Raw genomic sequence first — 24,771 nt, forward strand, 5'->3', positions numbered from 1 at the left:
AAAGCAAAGTACGGTAGAAACATAGAAACATAGAAATAGGTGCAGGAGTAGGCCATTTGGCCCTTCGAGCTTGCACCGCCATTCAGTATAAACATGGCTGATCATCCTGTACCTGCTTTCTCTCCACACCCCCTGATCCCTTTAGCCACAAGGGCCATATCTAACTCCCTCTTAAATATAGCCAATGAACTGGCCTCAACTGTTTCCTGTGGCAGAGAATTCCACAGACTCACCACTCTCTGCGAGAAGAAGTTTTTCCTCATCTCAGCCCTAAAATGCTTCCCCTCTATCCTCAAACTGTGACCCCTCGTTCTGGACTTCCCCAACATCGGGAACAATCTTCCTGCATCTAGCCTGTCCAATCCCTTTAGGATTTTATACGTTTCAATAAGATCCTCCCTCAATCTTCTAAATTCCAGCGAGTATAAGCCTGGACAATCCAGTCTTTCATCATATGAAAGTCTTGCCAACCCAGGAATCAATCTGGTGAACCTTCTTTGTACTCCTTCTATGGCAAGAATGTCTTTCCTCAGATTAGGGGACCAAAACTGCACACAATACTCCAGGTGTGGTCTCACCAAGGCCTTGTACAACTGCAGTAGTACTTCCCTGCTCCTGTACTCGAATCCTCTTGCTATGAATGCCAGCATACCATTCGCCTTTTTCACCGCCTGCTGTACCTGCATGCCCACTTTCAATGACTGGTGTATAATGACACCCAGGTCTCGTTTCACCTCCCCTTTTCCTAATCGGCCACCATTCAGATAATAATCTGTTTTCCTGTTTTTGCCACCAAAGTGGATAACTTCACATTTATCCACATTAAATTGCATCTACCATGAATCTGCCCACTCACCTAACCTATCCAAGTCACCCTGCATCCTCTTAGCATCCTCCTCACAGCTATCACTGCCGCCCAGCTTCGTGTCATCCGCAAACTTGGAGATGCTGCATTTAATTCCCTCATCTAAGTCATTAATATATATTGTAAACAACTGGGGTCCCAGCACTGAGCTTTGCGATACCCCACTAGTCACTGCCTGCCATTCTGAAAAGGTCCCGTTTATTCCCACTCTTTGCTTCCTGTCTGCCAACCAATTCTCTATCCACATCAATACCATACCCCCAATACCGTGTGCTTTAAGTTTGCACACTAATCTCCTGTGTGGGACCTTGTCAAAAGCCTTTTGAAAATCCAAATATACCACATCCACTGGTTCTCCCCTATCCACTTGACCAGTTACATCCTCAAAAAATTCTATGAGATTCGTCAGACATGATTTTCTTTTCACAAATCCATGCTGACTTTGTCTGATGAGTTTACCGCTTTCCAAATGTGCTGTTATCCCATCTTTGATAACTGACTCTAGCATTTTCCCTACCACCGATGTTAGGCTAAGTGGTCTATAATTCTTCGGATTCTATCTCCCTCCTTTTTTAAAAAGTGGGGTTAAATTAGCCACCCTCCAATTCTCAGGAACTAGTCCAGAATCTAACGAGTTTTGAAAAATTATCACTAATGCATCCACTATTTCTTGGGCTACTTCCTTAAGCACTCTAGGATGCAGACCATCTGGCCCTGGGGATTTATCTGCCTTCAATCCCTTCAATTTACCTAACACCACTTCCCTACTAACATGTATTTCCCTCAGTTCCTCCATCTCACTAGACCCTCGGTCCCCTACTATTTCTGGAGGATTATTTATGTCCTCCTTAATGAAGACAGAACCAAAGTAGTTATTCAATTGGTCTGCCATGTCCTTTACATAAAAGTAATTTACATAAAAGTACAATAATAAAAGTAATAGTTACATAATCACATTAGACCTGCCTCTTAAAGTGAACCCTAACTCAATGTTGGTGCTTGTGAATTCTGTACAATTTCACCAACCACATGACCCTACACGATCCTGGAGATTTACACTCAGAGTAGCAGCAGCCTCTTCACTCTGCTTTCAGATTTCTGAGTGATCCGTCAGCTCTTGAACATTACCTCACTATTTCGTTCCCTTTTGCAGTATTTATTTAATTTTTGTTTCCATATTTTTATTGTATATTGTAGCAATTTTTAATGCATTCCAATGCACTGCTGCCACAAAACAACAAATCTCATGATATTCATTTATTTGAATCAGAATCAGGTTTAATATCACCGGCATGTATTGTGAAATTTGTGACACTGTGGTAGCAGTACAATGCAATACATAATAATAGAAAAGAAAAAAACTGAATGTTAATAAGTGTGTGTATGTGTGTATATATATATATATATATATATAAATAAAAAGTAGTTAAATAAGTAGAGCAAAATAGAAATTTAAAAAAAAGGTAGTGAGGTAGTGTCAATAGGTTCATTGTACCTTCAGAAATCGTTTGGCAGAGGGGAAGAAGTTGCTCCTGAATCATTGAGTATGTGTCTTCAGGCTTCTGTAGCTCCTTCATGATGGTAGCCATGAGAAGGGGTGATAACCTGGGTGATGGTGATCCTTAATGACAGATGCTGCCTTCCTGAATCATCGCTCCTTGAAAATGTCCTGGATACTTCAGACGCTCGTGTTCATGATGGAGCTGACTAATTTTACAACTCTCTGCAGCTACTTCAATGCTGTGCAGTAGCCAGCAGCCCCCATCCCCCACTACCCCCATACCAGAGTGATGCAGCCAGTTAGAATGCTCTCCATGGTTCATCTGTAGAAATTTGCTTATTTCTGGTTGAAATGTCTGGTTAAACATATTGGCAAGTGAATGGGGATTCAGGTTGGAGATGTGACTGTCCTGACAACTATTTATCTACTTAGAGCTCAGAGGGTTAGTAGTGGAAGCCATTAGTTTAATAGGGATATGATTGGCAAAGTGAAATCTTCACAAATACAACGGTTATGCAGGTCGGCCAGAGAACTGCAAGAGGTATTTGGAGATGCTGCTCGGTATGTTGGTATCAGTAAGTACTGTCACCGGCACTTTGGAAGATTCTGAGAACTACAAAGCACTAGCTGATCATTGAGGGAAGCCTGTAATAGACAGTTGAGTACGGAAATTTAGGGAGTTCTTTTGGGCATAGTTCCCTCTAAGCTGTGCAGGTGTAACTGAAATGCTTAGAGCAATGTTGGTCCATGCAGCTGTAAGAAAAATTAGGGGGGAATGTTTGTTGGACAGTATAACCAGGAGGTGAGAAGTGAATGCATGCGTACAGGGAGCAGGAGAGGTTTAAAAACAGAAAAAGTAAGGAAAATGAGAAATTGCAAGCATACGTTCAGAACATAGTTTAAATATGCACATAAATTGGCAAAGGAGCAACTAAGGCTGCATGCAAATAGTTACAGGAAACCACAGTTACTAACCTAAGTGCTGACAGCCAGTTTGCATCCTGCCAAAAGAGTTATTATTTCTCACTGGACTAGATTGCGATCTTTGATTGATTATTTGATTGTGGGGGAAATAACGGCTGGATTTATTCCTGAACACATGTACTCCTTCTGGTAGGAGACACCAGTGAATACTAACTGAAGGTGGCACAGGCTAGCACTTCTAAAAATAGTTTCCTATCTGCATTGTAATCACTAACAACCTAAAAACCTGAGTATGCTTAAACATGCAGAAGGGAAATAAGAAATCTGTTACATATCCACCGTACTACAGTTGACATAGGAAACTTTTAAACTGAAAACAAAAACTAAGTAAAAAAAGCCATTTCATTGTCTACTGCTTTTGTGTATTAAGCACAGTCACCTAAATTTTCCACTTGAATATGGTCTGTCTGTCTAGGTACCATATCTGATGCAGACATTGGTGACCATAGTTTTCCATATCCCTCGTTCTTTGGATGACTTCCATTTCCTCCATGTGTAGCCAGCTGGCTAGGCCTTTAATGTACATAAGCTGAGGTCTTCCTCTAGGTTTGCTCCCCTCAATCTTTCCAGAGAGTATGAACTTTTCTAGTTCATCTTTCCGCATGATGTGTCCTAGGAATCTGAGTTGTCTTTCTCTTATTGTTGGTATGAGTGATCTAACTGCTTGGGCTCTTTTGAAAACTTTTTCATTTGATGTGTGTGTGGTCCATGATATTTTTAACATTCTCCTGTAGAACCATAATTCAACTGCTTCTAGTCTCTCTTCCATTACTGGGGAAATGGTCCAGCATTCACTTCCATAAGTCAGGATAGAATAAATGTAGCACTGCAGTATCCTGTTTTTAGTGTACGTGCTCATCTTTCTGTCTGTTAATATGGTCTTCATTTTTTGGAAAGCTTCTTTCGCCATTGCTATTCTGTATTTGATATCTGTGTCACACCTGCCATCACTTGTTATTAGGCTGCCAAGATATCTGAATTTGTTGACTTGTTTGATGTTTGTATTTCCGATCGTGATCACACATTGTGGGATGTTTGTCTTTCTGGAGATGACCATGCTTTCTGTCGTCTTGGTGTTGATTGAGAGGCCTCTGCAATTACTTTCTGCTGCTACTATAGTGAGTAGTTCTTTAAGTTTTGTTCCTGAGTCAACTATTAGTATGATGTCATCAGCATATCTGATGTTATACTTGAATATTGCACCTGAAAAAAAGAAAAGCAGTGTAATCTATTGCTAAACTATATAACAAGCCCCAGTGGGTTTTGAGTGTAAGAGCTAATTGATTTAGTTGCATTGGCTCACAGTGAAGAGAAAGCAGAGAAAGTAACATTGTGCTTAGATGGAGCCCTCATAATCAAATGAAGGGCCAATCCTAGTACACTAGGGAGTATAGCGAGGTATGGCAGGAGCAGGTCCAAGCACACCCAAATTCACCAGCATGATAAAATCAGACTCCCTGCCAATTGCAAGCATAGTAGTAGCATGAGTTATCTTTCCCAGAACTGGTGCATCAGAATAAAATGTGTACAACTCACTTATATGGTTTCAATGTAATTGAAATAAATGGGAAAATGTAAATTGGTGCTTGGAATCTCTCTGAAACAACAGCTGACCAGAAGTTACTGATAATGTATTATTAATGTGCTAATGTGAGAATTTGTTAAGCCCAAGCACATTCTGGACACTTTGGGTAAACTAGGTGTAATTCAATAATCATAAGAACAATTGACGTTTTGACTTTTCACCAGAACAGTTCAATAAAAGGCTTTCACCTAAAATGTTACTTCTGTTTTTTTCCTTTCCATAGATGTAATTGACATTTCCAGCAATTTTCTATATTTGAGTGATAGTTTAGCATGCTGACAGTGGGTTGAGAATGTAGCGGTTACTTGAAGACAAACCAAAACCGCTGAGAGACTGAGCCAGGGTACTTGACACTGTATGCCACGCTTCCAAGTAACAAATTTCCAAATCAGAAAAGTATGTTCGATCTTCTATTATGAAACCAGCAAAGACAACTGATCTAATGAAACTAAATTAACGATATAGTAATCTTAGCATTCAAATCAGCATAACTAAGTGGTCCAATGGTGCTATTGGTGTAATGAGTGGTCAGCAAAAACTATCATTACCTGTGACTCATTCCTTCTCTGCTAAGTGAAACTAGACTAACAAAGCCTGAATACATAACTCTACTCGTTTCCTTCTACCACATCCCAGCCCACGTGACAGATTATGCATAAGCACACAACACTAAATACAATACAGAGAGACAGAAGATAGATATATGGCTTCTACAAAGAAGAAAGGCCTTTTAATCAATTTGACTCTTGCTTCTTACCACCTAGTTATAGCAATTATCCAGTTTTTTAGGTTATAATGAAACCGGTGCAAAGAGACCAATAATTTTATATGAACAACTAGTATTTGAGATGGTCCTCTCCTATTGTGGGTAGCAGCTACTATATTTCACATAAAGGTGCACTTTCGAAGCATGGAGATGAAGCTTAGTTTCATTTTAATGTACTGATATGAGAATCAATTCCAACAGCTACAACAGCTAATAAAGTAATTGTTACTTGACAATTGACAGTGTATATTATAATTGGTAATCATAGCTCCAGAAGAATTTGTGGCTTTTTTTTGTTAAGTTCATGATTTGACAAGGTGTACATTTTCTATGATCTTTTGATTAATCTCAGTTGCAATTTGGAAAAATAATTGGGTAGAATTCTTGTAAACTTTGCTGAAGATTGTTATGGATATACATTCCACCATAAAAGGGTTGGAGTATGGTGGGACTGTTACTAGCTGTATCCTAGCAAGAATGAAAAAAGTCTGCCTCACTATTTATGAAAACTGCAGATAATAAAATGATATGATCGTCTGACTTTTTATGCAGTGCCCAAAATATCATCCTCTGTTTGGCTACAAGCACTAATTCAATGTGTTAGTAAGAATTATTATGTTATTTCCAGCATGGAGAAAGGCTAAAATTGAGAAGGAATTTTTTCAGTGTTGTAATTTTTCCATACTTTGTCATGATGAGCTTCACTTATAATAATCGCCAAGATCCATTGAAGACATCCTTTGCCTTTGTGTAAGAATCCATTTGTCAATTCAAGATTATTAAAAATATTCAATTCTTCAGCAATAATTCCCTTAGGAAATAGGTTCTTTCTAAAAATATAAACGATGTGTCAAAATCCATTGACAACAGTTCAAGTTTTTACACGTCATCATCTGTGCCTCTCAGACCATGACATTTGATAGAAATGTTCCTTCAATTTTGCTGTTGCCTTTAATAGTGGTATTTATAACATATAAATTTAAATTAAAATATCACACTGATTTTTTTTGGTTAACACTAATAATTTTTTCAGTACTATGTGGCCACAACACTAAGACTTTGCTATATTTGGCTAGACTGTTCCATTTTAGAGCAAGAAGCTCAGGTAGGGATGGCGATGAAAACAGATGCAGATGTAAATGAAAGTCAAAAAGGATGCAGATACTGGAATTCTAAACTAAAACACAGAACATTCTGGAAATGCTCAGCAGGTCAGGAGGCACTTTTGAAAAGAGAAGCAGAGTTAATATTACAGGCCAATGGTCCTCTGTCAGAACAAATGTTGAATAGAACCCAGGTGTCTTCAGTACTTGATTGCCTAATTGATGAATCTGCCCAGTCAATTCCTGAGGGCTTTACAGTCTTTATGATGAAGTGACTCTTTTTGAAGTTCGAGCCAATGCAAGTTTGGCTGCATCACTGTCACTGTTGCCAATAACAATAGGGGATAAGTCGCGTATGAAACTTGAGAAGGCAGAAAAGTCCAGACTATGTCCTGCAAAGCTTTTCACGGATGGAAAGGGCATGAGTATTGTTTTAGATCTAGATCTTTTTCCTTTCTCCTCTGCCATTTTGCAACTATGGAGTTGTATAGAAATTTCACACAGAAGCAATCACTTTGGCCCATTGAGTCCACATCATCCATTCTACATGAATCCTACATTATTCTCATAGTTTATTATTCCCACATTCTCATCAAGTTCACCCCCACCCAGACTCCACACACATCTATACACTGGAGACAATTTGCACTGGCCAATTAACCTGCTAATTTGCACATCTTTGGGATGTGGAAGGAAATTGCAGCAACCACAGGAACGGCATATGGTAACAGAGTGAATGCATAGGCTCCACTCTGGCAGCCCTCCAGGTCAGCATTGAACCAGGGTTTCTGGCACTCTGGTGCAACAACTTCACTTGCTGTGCCATTGTACCCCCTCTTCCCCTCCCCCCATGATCTTTAGATTGGGCTGTGTTTAATATATTGTTCTGCTCTAACTCCACCTACGAGTTTGCAGCTAATGGGCTGTATCTCAAATACCAATGATTTGGAGTACAGGAAGGAGACAGAGAGCTTGGGAACATGGTATCATGACAACAACTTTTTCTCCTAACGTCAACAAAGCTGGCCATTGAATTCAGGAAGCTGGCAGTGTGCACGCTGCTCAACATCGGGGATGCAAAGATTGAGAGTTACAAGTTCGTAGGAATGAACATTGCCAAATCCTGCTCCAACCACATAGATGGCACAGCCAAGAAAGCTAACTAACACCTCTACTACTACTTCAGGAGGCTAATGTCACCATTGAGCCTTACCAATTTTTACCATTCCACCATAGAACATATCCTATCTAGATGCACAACAGCTTGGTATGGCAACTGCTTTGCACATGACTGCAAAACAAAAGCTGCAGAAAGTTATGGACACAGGTTAGCACATTACAGAAAACCACCTTTCCTCTGTGGATTCCAACTATACTATACAGCAAAGGCCCCTGTCGAAGACCCTATCCACCCCGGGCATTCTCTCTTTTCCCCTCTGCCATTTGAGAATATACAAAAACCCAAGAACACATACCATCAGGCTAGAGGACATCTTGTACCCTGCTGTTGTTAGACTATTAAATTCTCTGGTACGATAAGATGGACTCTTGAGTTTACAACCTACTTCATTATGATTTTGTACCTTTTTGATAATCTGCAATACACTTTCTCTGTAGCTGTTGCATTTTATTCTTCATTGTTATTGTTTTACCTTGTTCTACTCAATGCACTATGTGATTGATTTGCTCTGCATGAACAGTATGCAAGATGATCTTTCTCTGTATTTGGGTACACGTAACAATAATAATCCCATCCCAACTCCAATTCCATTCAAAGTCATTCCCAACAACTTTGCTGAGGCTCATTTTCAAAGTTCCCTTATAAACGTGCCCCATGCCCAGTTCTTTCACTGTCGATGAATTGAATTGGACCTCTTTAGGAAATGGTAATGAACCAAAACATCAGATCAGCAGGGTCGATATAAATTATCTCTTGCTTTTGATTGGCCAAGAAGATTAAAAATTATGAGCAAATCTCACCAGATTTTCTCGTACAGAGAACTAGGGTTGCTATAATTCTTCCAGTTGCATTTCTGCCAGCTATTAAATTTTGAAAGAAAGATATCAAACAGAATATCAGAGAAAAGATGGTTGCTTCAGTTTAAATTACTTCGGTGTCATCTTTTTTATTTGTGATTATTCTGAGTTTTATCAGAAGATGCATATCCCTTTGATCTCTGTAGAAGACCATCACATGAAAGCAGTCACGCTGCTGGTCATCTAGAAAGACCTTTTAATATAAAAGGGCAAATTTGTCAGAATGCCACATTTCTTGTTATTCTCCACACTGTAAAATTAACGAAATTTTGTAAAAATTAACTATAATTTTTACAAAAAATGAAAACTTCGGTATTCAGAACAACAGACTCTAACTAATCTCTGCATCATTCTTGATCAATATTTCTGTTATTGTTATGAAATTTAGTCCATTATTTTTCATACGTATTTTAGATTTTTAAATGTTTCCTCCACTCTGACACCCTTTCTCTTTTTTAAAGATCTCAGCCATCCAGGCCATGCCATCATATTGCAACTACCAAAGGACAGGAAGTACAAAACTATGAAGTCCCACAACACTAGGTTCAAGAACTGCTACTTCTACGTTGTGGTTCTTGAACTAACAGGCAAAATACTAATCACTACTAAAGTTTAGCAACACTATGACTGCTCTGAACACTTTCCATTAAAATGGAGATTAGTTTTTGTCTTGTTCTAATTGCATTTTCTGGTAAAATGTGTTCAATTTATGTGAACGCTGTTTATCTGATGTTATGTGTCTGTGATGCTGCTGCAAGTAAGTTTTTCATTGCACCTGTGCACACGTATAATTGTATAGATGACAATCAACTTGACTTTGACTCATAGTTCCCAATGTCTTTTACCAAACTACTTCAGTGTCATTTCTTTACTCCTCTGCTAATGTCTCATATTCATAGAACAGTCAGGAACATTGTGATGGGATTTATTTATTGTTGCATTTAGAATTCAAGGGGACATTTGTTTCATTCTTTTTGACGTGTTTATCTGCAATGTATGATGAAGGGAATGGTAAGGTCCTGTAGAAGAAGAATGCCTAACACACATGTCAATGATTGGATGATGAAATTGATGGCTTGGTTGCAAAGTTTGCAGAGGATACGAAGATAGGAAGATAGTTTTGAGGAAGTAGAGCGGTTTACAGAAGGACTTGCATAGACCAGGGGAGCGGGCAAAGAAATGGCAGATGCAATACAGTGTCAGGAAGTGTATGGTTCTGCACTTTGGTAGAAGAAATGAAAGGGTTGACTATTTTCTAAATGGAGAGAAAACACAAAAAAAAAACTGAGGTGCAAAGGGACATGGGAGTCCTTGTGCAGAATTCCCTAAAGGTTAATTTACAGTTTGAGTCTATGGTGAGGAAGGCAAATGCAATGTTAACATTCATTTCAAGAGGCCTAGAATATAAAAGCAAGGATGTAATGTTGAGACCTTAGAAAGTACTGGTGATGCCTCACGTGGAGTATTGTGAGCAGTTTTGCGCCCCTTTAGAAAGAATGTGCTGAAACAGAAGAGGGTTCAAATGAGATTCATGAAGATGATTCTAGGATTGAATGGCTTGGGGTATGAAGAGTGTTTGATAACTCTAGGCCTGTATTCACTGGTATTCAGAAGAATGAGGTGTGACTTCACTGAAACCTATCGAATGATGAAAGGGCTTGACACAATGGATGTGGAGAGGATGTTTCCTACAGTAGGAAAGTCTAAGACCAGAGGACACAGCCTCAAAATAAAGGGGCATCCTTTTAGAATGGAGATGAAGAATTTCTGTCGACAGAGATGGGCCAAATGGCCTAATTCTGCTCCCATACCTTATGACTGAGCCCTCCTGGGAAAGAATAAGACGAGCTGATCCTGTCTTCATCAACATCCATACCAACACTTTTTATTAATACTTTTGAAAAGGAGATCACAGTTGATTTGGATACTTCAAAAGATTTACCCATCCCAGTAGTTATAAGCTTGTGTTTAAAAAAACATTCACTTGCTGTTACTTGAAACCTACTTGGCATACACTGACACCAGGCAAGTTTGGTTTTTCAAATTAGATTCCTGAGTATAATTAGATTAGCATTTATAGTTCGTCTTAAATATGTCTTTGACTCATTTGGCCACACATTAACTTACTCCCAACGCCACAAACCATGTCAAAAACACTTTTCGCTCAGCATTTGGCGTTCTGCCATTTCCCCTAGAGCTCTGTTTCTACCTCATCACATGAGCCTCCTCTTTGCAGGACTTTACTCCCACCCCTATTTTAACGTGGAGCAACTTCAAACTAAATCCCACTTCATCTTTTTTGCCCAGCTCTGGTTCTCCATGAATCTTGTCCTAATGGATTCTTCTATTTGAAATGGTGAAATAAAATAAACTCTCACACTCCTTGAAACACTAATCAGGGTCAATTATTTTAACTCTCAGTTGTTTCGTACTTATTTTGTGCTGCTTTCTGGCTTACTTCAGTTTGGTCCGTTTTCTAAACCAATGCTGTTTCTGTTTTTCAGCTGCATTTTGGGGAGACATTGCATTAGATGAAGAAGACTTGCAACTCTTTCAAATTGACAGGACAATTGATTTATCAAGATACATCTTAGACAGAATGGGGCACACCACAGGTAATGTATGTTATGTACCCATGGACAACAGCAACATATTGTACTTTCCAGATGAAACCTCCTAATGAACAAAGCCCTGAGCTAACGTTTTCTCAGTCTGACCTGGTGACAGTGTACTCCACCAACTGCAAAGTCTTATGTGGAAAGCTCCAAAGCTCAAAGTACATGTATAATATACATTATACAACCTTGAGATTTGTACCCAATGTGCAGAAAAAAACCGTGCAAACAATAAATGCAAGCAAATAGCTTTAATGAAGTCCACAAAGAAAGACCCTTACTTCAGTGCAGAGCCGAGGAAGCGTCTTGGAGCAGTGAGCTGAACTGACTCATCCCTCATCTCAGGTCCTGACACCCTGACCTCTTTAGTCTGGCCCAGCGCCTAAATCACCGTCCAAACATCGGGTTCAGTCGCTTCGATACGCTCTGGGGCCTGGTCCTCGACACCCCATTTCAGCCTGTACCCGGCCTTTCTGATTCGTCCGGGCACTTAAATCGTCCTCTGAACATCAGATTCTGTTGCTTTGGTATGCTCTGGGGCCTGGACTCCGTTGCCTTGATTCGGCCTGTATTGTAAGTGCTGCTTATGATATTGTTACTCTGTAAAAGATGAAGCACTAAAATTGTTGGCAAACCCACTTAGAAATAACATTGTGATTTATAGAATCAGAGATCCATAGACAGAAACAGGCCCTTCAGCTTAACAGCTCCATTCCAACCACAATGCCATTCTAGATAGCCCCATTTGCCTATGTCCACGTTTTACCTATTCATGTACCTGTCCAAGTATCTTTCAATGTGCCTGCCTCAGCCACTCTCTCTGGCTGCTCATTCTACATGTTCTACCACCTGAGTGAAGAAGTTTCCCCTATTGGTTTTCGCAAATAAAACAAAGCGAGGCATTTTGTGTTTAATGAAACCTGTAACACATTTAATTAAACTCCAAAACTTAAACTCAATAACGTGCTAAAAATCCTTACGTAATGATGTTATCATATCAGGCCAACCTCTTAAAGCAAAACCCCAACTTAATGTCAATGGTTGTGAATTATATACATTTCTCCCAATTACATTACCGTACACAGATCCCCGAGAATTCTCTAAAACTGGCATTGTGAGCCTGTCCGGAGCCTGGAAAGGCTGCCTGGCTCAGGTCCTTTGTTCCATGGGTGGAGAAACCGCAGATGTCTCTGGCTCGTCCAGAGATGAGTGACATGCTCATGATCAGGCATGACAGTGGAATACTCCAGGTCTTGGAGAGTCAATTTAAGGCGATCGACCAAAATAAGTTCAGGTTTACTCCTTTTATCTGGGATAAAAGTCTTTTCTTCCTGCTCCAAAATAGGGAACAGGCCACCATAAGGGAGCCTAATGGGTTATTGGTGTGTGTTTTGACGGACGAAAATAACCGAGTGCTGTACGTCATGATGGGAGTAGGAATGGGAGAAAAGGAACTGAATTTACTGAGGAGGCTCAAACACTGTTGAGAGGCTGACCAGGAATGAAATCACCTGCCACTTGTAACATCTGCTCATATACCGATTCAGCTGCGGATGACTGCAGTTCTGAGCCTCAGCAGGACCAATGCGATATGATCATGCTAAAAACCATTGGTCAGGGAAGCCCTCAGACAGCCTTTAAGGAGCAGTGAAACTGCTTGCATAGGCCACTGGACTGTGGGTGATACACCGCCTAACACCGAGGTGAACACCGGATTGCTCAGTTTTGCACCCCATCTGATAATTCCTCTGACATGAATTGGGGACCACGGTCAGAGGAATTATCAGATGGGGTGCAAAACTGAGCAATCCGGGTGCTGATGAACTCCCGAGCCGCATCTGCGGTTATTGTCGATGCTGGAACGATGACCTCTGGCCATCCAGGTGATTTAGTCCACCATGGTAAGAATGCGCAAGAAACCGCAGGAGGGTAGAAGAGGACCAACAAGGTCAAGCCGCTTAGGGACGTCAAAAGGTAGCAATGGCCGTGCCAAACAAAATTTATGACAACCAGTTTCTGTGAGACCTTCTGAATAGAGTCAAAAACAGTCTGTCTCCGGTTGCGGGCACGATGGGGTAATGGTGACCGTTTGAAACATCACACAGGACAGAAACCCTAGCTTAATATCAGCCAAATGCAAGCCTGTGACAGCTGTTCTGTAAGCCTGGACCTCTGGGTCCATAACTTGGTCAGCTGCATAGTCAACCCCTACGTGTGCGGCCTTAACAGCTAGCCATGTCGGACAACCGGCCACGGCATAGAATGAGGCATCAGTAGTAATGGCTATGGGTATGTTGGGGAGCGGATGCACCAGTAGAATCACATTAGAAAAAGCTCATTTGGTCTCACCAAGTGCCCGGGTCATTTCTGCTGACCAGTCAAGCACTTGATTAGGTGTATTTCCTTTAAGCACACTTTACAGGGGGAGCAGCTCGTGGAATGAAGCGGTGATAAGAATTTACCAAAGTGCGAGGCAGTGGGAAATCCATAATAGTGGCTCCTTTTGATGGATTGAAAAATGCTGCCTAGACTTTCCAATGGCTGATGGACTCTGTATTAAAAGACTTGGATTTCCTTTTCTCTTTGCCTGGATGACATACTTGTCACCAATGAATCCAAATCCCTTCTTCACAAACTTTTTGATCTCTTAAACCAACAGGAGTTGATTATTAACCCTACTAAATGCCAGTTTGGGTTGCGAGTTTCTCAGCCATTGCATCTCCACAGAAGGCGCGAAATCCCTCCCATCAAAAGTAGCTGCTCTTAGGGATTTCACTCGGGTCCACTGCCCGAGTAGAAAAAGGCAGCAGTGGATTGCGGCAGTGTCCAGTGACCAGTTCGCGTTTGATATTGATTAGCAAGAACAAATTAAAGGAAGGCAGGGACAAGCGCAGTGACCATCGTCGGAGTGGATGGATGGAGTCAGAGTGGTGATCTTGAGGCTTTAGCTCTTCGAGGCATCAGCGAAAAGATGCTTCAGTCAGAGAAAGCAAAGGAAAGAAAAGCTCCAGGTGAAGTTTTTTTCCCTTTCCTTCTTAATACCTGCTCAGCTACGACAGTAGAGATGAAGGGAACGAGGGTTGAATGCTCTTCTTGTGGGATAAGGGAAGACAGGGAGACCTCCTGCGTCTCTGATGTTTGCAACTGCTTCCAGCTGTAGTTTCTAACAAACAGTGTTCAGGAGTTGGAGCTGGAACTGGATGAACTCTGAATCATTTGGGAGGCTGAAGGGGTGATAGATGGGGCATATAGAGAGGTAGTTACACCCAAGATGCAGGACACTGGAAACTGGATGACAGTCAGGAAGGGGAAAGGGGTTAAGGAGCCAGTGCAGAGTACCCCTGTGGCCATCCCCCACAACAACAGGTTTACCAATTTGGATACTGTTGGCAGGGAGTTCAGTGTTCAGATCTCTGGCACTGAAGAGGGAGAAGAGGCATGCTGTAGTGATAGGGGATTCATTAGTTAGGGGAATGGACAGGAGGTTCTATGGGTGGGAATGAGATTCCCAGATGGTATGTTGCCTCCCGGGTGCCATGGTCCAGGACATCTTGGATCGAGTCCTCAGCATTCTTAAGTGGGAAGATGAACAGTCAGAGATCATGGTCCAGGAAGGAATGAATGAGATGGGTAGGATGAGTGACGAGGTTCTGCATGGGGTGTTCTGGGAGTTAGGTGCCAAGTTAAGGGGCAGCTCTTCCAGAGTTGTGATCGCTGGGTTGTTACCTGTGCCATGCGCTTGTGAGGCCGGAACTAGGAAGATTATACAGTTTAGCACGTGGCTGAGGAGTTTTATAGGAGGGAGGGTAAAACCTCAGACGAAGTTGGGAATCAAAAGGTTAAACATGGTGTGACTAGTGTCCTGAGCTGCGTATATTTCAATGCAAGAAGTATTGTAGGAACGGCAGATGAGCTCAGGGCATGGATCAACATTAGTAGCCATTAGTGAAACTTAGTTGCTAAAGGAGCAGGACTGATAACTCAGTATTCTGGAGCTCTGTTGTTTTAGACCGGACTGAGTGGGAGGGATTAAAGGAGGCGGAGTGGCATTACTAGTCAGGGAAAATGTCACAGCAGTGCTCCATCAGAACAGACTGGAGAACTTGACTAGTGAGGTGTTATGGGTGGAACTGAGAAATAAGGAAGCTATTACCATGTTATTGGGGCTACATTACAGACCACACAACAGTCCTAGGGATTCAGAGGACCAAATTTGTCAAGAGATCAAGAAACATAAGGTTGTTATGGTAGGTGATTTTAATTTTCCATTGAATGGGAATCCCATACTGTAAAAAGGACTAGATGGGATAGTTTGTAAAATATGCTCAGTAAAGTTTCCTTCATCAGTACATAGACATCCCAAAATGAGTGCATGCAATACTGGATCTGCTGTTAGAGAATGAGACAGGGCAGATGACACTTCAGAAGTTTGCGTAGGGGAACACTTCACATCTGGTGACGACAATGCCATTACTTTCAAAGTAAATGTGCAAAAAGATAGGTCTGGTCCACGGGTGGAGATTCTAAATTAGAGGAAGTTCAGTTTTGATGGCATCAGATATGACCTGGCAAATGTGGATTGGGACAGGCTGTTTACTGGCAAAAGTGTACTTGGAAAGTGGGAGGCATTCAAAAACAAAATTTTTGAGAGTACAGAGCTTGTATATGCCTGTCAGAATAAAAGGCAAAGATAACAAGCATAGGGAGCCTTGGTTTTCAAGAGGTAGTGAGGCACTGGTTAAGAAGAAAAAGGAGGTGCATAGCAGGTATAAACAAGCAGGAATAAATGAGGAGCTTATAGAGTACAAGAAATGCAAGAGAACACTTAAGAAAGAAGTCAGGAAAGCTAAAAAGGCATGAAGTTGCTCTAACAGACAAGGCAAAGGAGAATCCTAGGGGATCTTACAGGTATGTTAAGAGTAAGAGGATTGCTAGGGACAATATTGGTCCTCTCGAAGACCAGAATCCGTGTGTGGAGCCAAAACGGATGAGGAAGATCTTAAATAAATTCTTTGCATCTATATTTACTCGGGACACGGATACAGAGTCTATAGAAGTGGGGCAAAGTGGCATCAATTTCATGGACAGTTTATAGAGGAAGCGGTGTTTGCTGCTCTGAGGCAAATCAGCTTGGATAAATCTCCACATCTGACGAGGTGTTCCCTTGGACCCTACAGGAGGCAAGTGCAGAAATTGTTGGGGACCCAGCAGAGATATTAAAATCACCCTTAGTGACAGGAGAGGTACCAGAGAGGTACAGGAGGACAGCCAATGTTGTTCTGCTGTTTAAAAAAGGCTCATAATCCAAAACCAGGAAATCATAGACTGGTGAGTCTGACCTTCAGTTTGGGGAAGTTATTGGAAGATATTGTAAGGGACCGAATATATGAGTATATAGATAGACAGGGACTGATTAGGGATTGTCATCATGGCTTTGTGCGTGATAGGTCATGTCAAACCAATCTTATCGAGTTTTATAAGGAAGTTACCAGGAAAGTTGATGAAGGCAGGGCAGTGGATGTTGTCTACGTGAACTTTAGTAAGGCACTTGACAAGGTCCTGCATGGGAAGGTGGTCAAGAAATTTCAGTCAGTCAGCATTTAGGATGAGGTAGTAAATTGGATAAGACATTGGTTCTGTGGGAGAAGCCAGAGTGGTTGTAGATGGTTGCCTCTCTGACTGGAGGCCTGTGCCTAGTGCTGTGCCGCAGGGATTGGCTCTGGGCCCATTGTTGTTTGTCATCTATATCAATGATCTGGATGATAATGTGGTTAACTGGATCAGCAGATTTGCTAAGGGTGTAGTGGACTGTGAAGGATTTACATCAGCTGGAAAAATGGGCTGAGAAGTGCAGATGGAATTTAATGCAGACAAGTGTGAGGTTTTGCACTTTGACAGGACCAGCCAGGGTAGGTCTTGCACAGTGAATGGTAGAGCATTGAGGAGTGTGGTAGAACAAAGTGATCTGGGAATATAGGTCCATAATACATTGAAAGTGGCACCACAGGCAGACAGGGTCGTAAAGAAGGCGTCTGGCACATTGGCCTTCATAAATCAATATATTGAGTGTAAAAGATAGGATGATATTTTCAAGCTGTATAAGATGTTGGTAAACACAAAATATTCTGCAGATGCTGGGGTCAAAGCAGGACGCACAAAATACTGGAGGACAGCACAGATGCTGCCCGACCTGCTGAGTTCCTCCAGCATTTTGTAAGATGTTGGTGAGGCCTAATTTGGAGTATTGTGGGCGGTTTTGGTCATCTACCTTCAGGAAAGATGTAAACAAGTTTGAAAGAGTACAGAGAAAATTTACAAGGATGTTGCTGAGTCTGGAGGACCTGAGTTATGAGGAAAGATTGAATAGGTTGGGATCGTATTCTTTGGAATATAGAAGATTGAGAGGAGATTTGATAGAGTTATACAAAATTATGAGAGATGTAGATCAGGTAAATACAAGCAGGCTTTTTCCGCTGTGTTTGGGTGGGACTATAACAGAGGGCTTGGGTTAAGGGTGAAAGGTGAGAAGTTTAAGGGGAACATGAGGGGAAACTTCTTCACTCAGAGGGTCATGAGAGTGTGGAATGAGCTGCCAGCACAAGTGGTTCACGCAAACTCGATTTCAACGTTTACGCGAAGTTTATGTAGGTACATGGACGGTAGGGGTATGGAGAGCTATGGTCCCCGTGCAGGGTGATGGGATTAGACAGTTTAAATGGTCTAGACTAGATGGCCTGAATGCGCTGCTTGTGAGCTGTACCTCTGTATGACTCTAGCCTCTCCAAGTTTTCAGTACCTAACCAGTTGAAAAGTGATGCATCATATAACTCAAACAGGGCTCCAGAGAGTTAAAAGTTTTGCTGTTGGAATTGTGTGTTAGTGTATCATTGATGAATTGTTATACTGTTCCTCTGTGCTTTAGCCGATGTGCAACCCTGCAGATAAAAAGCACATCAGGTTTGACAGCTCCAATTTTCTTTATCTCAATGGAGCCAGTAGCTCTGAGCCTGATACACCCACTGTACTTGGTATTTATAGACATTGATGATTGGATCTATTATAGTTCCCAGGTGAAGTACTTTAACAGCTATCAGAGTCCAGATTCTTTGGCAAAAAAACCTGGAATAATGAATTATTATTATTTGTATCATCAAGTGAGGGTACAAAGAAAGTAATCAATTGTCAAAAGAGATGGTAGAATGTAAAGAATTAAAGTGCATTCTGATGACAGTAAATGAATATCATAAAATTGTGAGAATTATTTTGATTTGAAGTGTTTTTTTCTTTAGTTCAGGTTGTGTGAATTATATTACATGTGCAGTGTTCAGTGAGTTATGTGTAGAAATATTGCTGTTAATTTTTATTTACACTCAATGTGAACTAATTGGAGATGAAGAATGACGTTTCAACAGGTTCCATAACAGTTGCACAATTTACACAACAAATGGAAAAGGCAAAAACTTATTCTCTTGGGCGAATTACTCCATATTGCAGCACAGAATAAAAATTCATATACAGGTGTCCCCCGCTTTTCGAACGTTTGCTTTATGAAACCTCACTGTTACGAAAGACCTACATTAGTTCCCTGTTTTCGACAACAGAAGGTGTTCTCATTGTTACGAAAAAAGCAGCGCGCGATAAAAGGCAGCGCACGAAATGGCATTCTCGCCAGCATTGCTTAAACACGTGCCTGTGAGCAGCCATTAGCAAGATGAGTTCTAAGGTATCGGAAAAGCTTGAAAGGATGTTCACTTAGCATAAAACTAGACATAATTAAGCGTTTCAATCGTGGTGAACGAAGTATGGACAAAGTGAGTTTGGCTTGTGGAAGTTGACGAAGATGATGTTGAAGAGGTTTTGGCATCCCATGACCAAGAACTGATAGATGAAGAGCTGATGCAATTGGAAGAGGAAAGGATAACAATTGAAACCGAATGAGTAATGATAAAGTACGACTTTAATTTTGAAAGGGTACGTCAGTTTAGGGCTTATTTGCAGGATGGTTTGAGTCCTTACAAAGATCTGTATGATCTAAAAATGCGCGAGGCTAAGCAGTCAAGCAAGCCTTCCACTTCAGCCACAGCAGACGACGAACCTCGACCTTCGACATTGAGGCAGGCAGAGATAGAAGAAGATGACCTACCTGCCCTAATGGAAACAGACGACAATGAGATGACACCCCAATGTCCCGCCACCCCAAATCCCAGGCCGTGGACAGATACCGATTTGCAGAGAATGCAGCGGTAGCCGAGAGGCACCCAGCACATCTTTAAGAAAAAAAGCCGAAGTAAACATGCTAATTAATTACGTGCCGGGCGGCACCTAATTAATTAGCTTGTTTATTTTGACTTTTTTCTTAAAGATGTGCTGGGTGCCTCCCGGCTACCACTGTACCCCTGCATGCTTCGGTTCGCTGCCCGGAGGGTGGGGGCCACTGCACCACCCCAACTCCACGACTCAGCCTAACACACCATCATCCGTGTGCTCGGCAAGCTGTCTTCCCGATTCCGGTAAGTGATACTACACTGTACATACATTATTTCTACTTTATATAGGCTGTGTATTTTTACGTGTTATTTGGTATCATTTGGCAACTTCATAGCTTAAAGGTTACTGGAGAGCGCTTGCGCCGTGTTTTTGCCAACAGCGCTTGCGTGAGATTTTCTGCCGAGTGCGCTTGCGTGAGATTTTCGCTACGGAGAACAGTGCAGCAATGATTGTGGAAAAGTGTTTCTACTTTATATAGGCTGTGTATTCATCATATCATTCCTGCTTTTACTATATGTTACTGTCATTTTAAGTTTTATGTGTTATTTGGCATGAATTGGTAGGTTATTTTTGGGTCTGCGAACGCTCACAAAATTTTCCCATATTAATAAATGGTAATTGCTTCTTCGCCTTACGAGATTCCAGCTTACGAACCATCTCACAGGAACGCTCTACTTTCGGATGATGGGGGAAACCTGTATTTGTACCAGGTGGCACAGTAGCATAGTGGTTAGCACAATGCTTTACCGTACCAGCGACCCAGGTTCAATTCCCGTCGCTGTCTATAAGGGGTTTGTACATTCTCCCCGTGACAGTGTGGGTTTCCTCTGGGTGCTCCGGTTTCCTCCCACAGTCCAAAGATATACCAGTTGGTAGGTTAATTGGGAATTGTAAGTTGTCCCATGATTACACTGGGATTAAATCGGGGTTTGGTGGGCCACATGGCTTGAAGGGACGGAGGGACTCATTCTGTGCTGTACCTCAATAAATAAGTATGTACAAATGAGAGAATATGGCATTGAGATGTCTTCTAAGTTCTAAGGCTGTTAGTTAATATTCCAATCAACCTTTCCAGCTGGAGCATATTATGCTCATGACAGTCTTGGTGTCCTGCTCAAAGTTCATCCTAAAACCAACATCATCACAGATTCCTCCCAGAGCTAATTGACTGAATTAATTGGTTGCCACATTGTGTTACACAACAACAGCCATAACCATTTAATGATCTACTTTCATCATATCACTGTTTGAAAGATGTAAAACTTGCTACATGTATGTCATTCTGTTCTTTCTATTATAAAAAGTAGTTATTTTTATTTGGGTGTGATGCCCACAAATATATCACACTTGTATGTATAGCTTTCCTGGATCATAATACAATAATTTGATTCTGATGTATTGAGCTTGCTGCAGTTTACACAAATCTTTCTGTGTCCAGTTGATTCTGCAGCTAAGACAGTGGGAAAAAAAACTGAATAACCTCAGTAGTTGATGTAACTGATATTTTTGAGCAGACAAATGTAGCTGACTTTCTATACAAATACATATAAGCAATAAGATGAATGGGCAGTCAGATTATTTTAGCTGATGTTGACTAAGGGAAAAATATTGGCTAGGAGACTGGAGTTCCTTGATCTTCTTCAATAGAGCCTTTTGTTAGGCGTGTAATATTGACATCTCCTCTAAGAAGTCTACAGCACTTCCTCACAGCTACTTTGGAGAGTCAACATTGAAGTTCCTGTGCCACTGTGAAATTATAATCTGTTGAACCAGAGGAAAAGCTTTTATTAACTAAGTTGCACTGTTACAAGGTTTTCATTTCATTCAAAATTTATTCCGTAGACAACTATATTCTTATGAATCTAGACTGTGAGCTTGAATATAATCTCCTTTCTTGAATTATATTAAAATGATCTAGTGTACTCAGTTCTATATCAATCCTAAGTGTTGCTGTCTTTTGTATTTTTAAAGGTGGGTCTGGAGAACATAGAGTTTCTAAAAAGAAGGGAGCAGTTTTTCAACTTATAGATCGGATACTAAGATTGGGAGCAGGTATGGGTTAACTGTCTTTTCTTTAATGATGCCAATATAATGATTTGCTACTTTAAAATATTAGATGAAAAATGGATTTAAACTTTTTTAGTGCACTGAAACTTTGTTGGGTGCAGTGTGAGTACGAAGCCAGCGCCTCAGAATATCAAGCAATTAGTGAAGTGTACAGAAGCAGAAGCACAGAATTGTGGGTAAGGAGCTGCCTTCCAGTTGCCATGGGGAGCACCGTTGGCCATCAAAATCCATCAACAAGGTGTTGAAAAGGAAGCAAATGTACTGCATGTATCTAAAAGGCAAATATATCGGGTTTCCGATGATGTTTTCTTTGAGTAATATGTAACTCTGTTTTCATGTACTATTACTAAGATGTTTCTTAAGTAGAGCTGAGTCTGTGCTTTCAGCTGCTGGCATTGCCACACATTGATAATGTCTCACTTCTCAAGATGCCATTAGGATGCATTTCAGCTCAACAGACGAAGGATTGCTGCTGGCCACTGGAGGATGCTTTTTAATTAGTAGGGAATACCTCCCGATGCATGGCACATGTAAGTCAGCTGATGAATGAGCCTGTCACTGACTTAAAAGTGATTCTTCCCTTGCAATTATTTTTCTTGCTTGCTGTGCTCTTGAAAGACTTTGAATAGCACTCACTGAAGGCAAGGTCCCAAATAGAGGTTAAGGAAAGTACAGTAAATGCCGCATCCACTCAATAGTGTCTGTCGTCTCAGAGGTTCATATCTGTGTGGCTGTAAGCTGTGAGAGATGGCGAGGTGGTGTTAGAGTGTTTCCTTGAGCAGGGAAGTGTGAAAACTTAATTTGTTGCAATTAGAATGAAAGGTTATTGTTTCTTCCTTGGAAACTTATTTACTCATTTTCTATTATGTATCATGGTCTGGTCAACTGATTCAATGGCTTCAACAAACACAATATGAGTTCTGCAAAGATTGTCTCTTATCTGATTGACAGTGGACTTCATTGGCTTGAAATAAGAAACCTTGCCTGAAATCTGTGTGAAATTCTGTGATCCACATAGAGATACCCGCAACATTCAGTTGCATTAGCAACAATGATTAGTATGGATTGTCAGTGCAATTTGTTTCACAGGACAAAGTATTTGAACTTTTTGACCATTGTTAACACTAACTAAATAGAACTTGTCCAAGAAAAGTAGATTGTGCGCAGAGTTCAAAAATGCTTTAAATGAAGTGTCTTCCTTCTGGAAATTGAAACACATTGCAGTAAGACAGTTAGATAATTAGAGCAGGGATTAATTCAGTATTGTGTTATGAGCAGCAATTGTGCCTCATCCCGGATCACTGAGATGCATGGGCTGCGGCATGGATTGGGAATGTGAACAGGTTCCCATCTGGTGTGAAGAGTATCAGTGATCACATTGAATGCTCGTGGAGATATCTTCCTTTAATTACCAAATCTCTGAGAGTAAAGACAGGTTGATACTGAGGAGAATAATCCAGGTCTTATTTTTACTGATGAAGCTTGCCTTTGGAATCATCCTCAACCTACTGCTTCTCTTGCTGGCCTACATTTTAGGAAATTGAGATTATCATGACCTTAACCTCCACTTGAGAGGAGTCTACAGAGAGGAGCAAGTATGACAATTCACCCGCAGGTCGTGTGTCTCAGCCTTTGAGTACGTGTTGGCACTTTCCCTGCGAAAATTTGAGAGGATATTATTTTTGAAAACTCACTTGTGTGCTATTTCTTTTTCATCTATCCATTATTGTATTTTCTGCCCTCGAGTAGAAATTTCCATTTTAAAAAATGCTGTAAACAATATAACCATTGAGGCAACTGATGAATGAGTTCTCAGTAGTTGTTGCAAAAAGCTTTTGCTATTATGAATAAGCATTTCTCAGCATCTAGCCGGGTACAGGTATCAATTTTAACTGACATTTTGATGGCAAACTCCACCATCTTAATCAGGGCATGCTTAGTCTAGTGATGTGTATATATATCCGTGCCCATTGTCCGTCCCTTCTGATTGGTTAGTCCTCAACCAACCAGGTTCCTGCTGTCTCACCTTGTTTACAATCAAATTCCAGTTCATAGTCATAGTCATACTTTATTGATCCCGGGGGAAATTGGTTTTCGTTACAGTTGCACAATAAATAATAAATAGTAATAAAACCATAAATAGTTAAATAGTATTATGTAAATTATGCCAGGAAATAAGTCCAGGGCCAGCCTATTGGCTCAGTGTGTCTGACCCTCCAAGGGAGAAGTTGTAGAGTTTGATGGCCAGAGGCAGGAATGACTTCCTATGACGCTCTGTGTTGCATCTCGGTGGAATGAGTCTCTGGCTGAATGTACTCCTGTGCCCACCCAGTACATTATGTAGTGGATGGGAGACATTGTCCAAGATGGCATGCAATTTAGACAGCATCCTCTTTTCAGACACCACCGTCAGAGAGTCCAGTTCCATCCCCACAACATCACTGGCCTTACAAATGAGTTTGTTGATTCTCTTGGTGTCTGCTACCCTCAGCCTGCTGCCCCAGCACACAACAGCAAACATGATAGCACTGGCCACCACAGACTCGTAGCACATCCTCAGCATCGTCCGGCAGATGTTAAAGGACCTCAGTCTCCTCAGGAAATAGAGACGGCTCTGACCCTTCTTGTAGACATCCTCAGTGTTGTTTGCCCAGTCCAGTTTATTGTCAATTCGTATCCCCAGGTATTTGTAATCCTCCACCATGTCCACACTGACCCCCTGGATGGAAACAGTGGTCACCGGTACCTTAGCTCTCCTCAGGTCTACCACCAGCTCCTTAGTCTTTTTCACATTAAGCTGCAGATAATTCTGCTCACACCACGTGACAAAGTTTCCTACCGTAGCCCTGTACTCAACCTCATCTCCCTTCCTGATGCATCCAACTATGGCAGAGTCATCCGAAAACTTCCGAAGGTGACAAGACTCTGTGCAGTAGTTGAAGTCCAAGGTGTAAATGGTGAAGAGAAAGGAAGACAAAAC

General features: G+C 41.2%; 1 protein-coding gene across 1 annotated transcript in view; it reads left to right on the top strand.

Annotated features, from left to right (window-relative positions):
* Positions 1-24,771, top strand: part of tll1 (tolloid-like 1) — a 408,920-nt gene that overhangs the window by 137,677 nt on the left and 246,472 nt on the right. Inside the window, exons 3-4 of the mRNA XM_063046335.1 lie at positions 11,346-11,456; positions 21,696-21,776. Coding sequence (XP_062902405.1) covers positions 11,346-11,456; positions 21,696-21,776 — 192 coding nt within the window. The remainder of the gene's footprint in view (positions 1-11,345; positions 11,457-21,695; positions 21,777-24,771) is intronic.

The sequence above is a fragment of the Mobula hypostoma genome, chromosome 4 (assembly GCF_963921235.1).
Source record: "Mobula hypostoma chromosome 4, sMobHyp1.1, whole genome shotgun sequence".
Classification (NCBI taxonomy): domain Eukaryota; kingdom Metazoa; phylum Chordata; class Chondrichthyes; order Myliobatiformes; family Myliobatidae; genus Mobula; species Mobula hypostoma.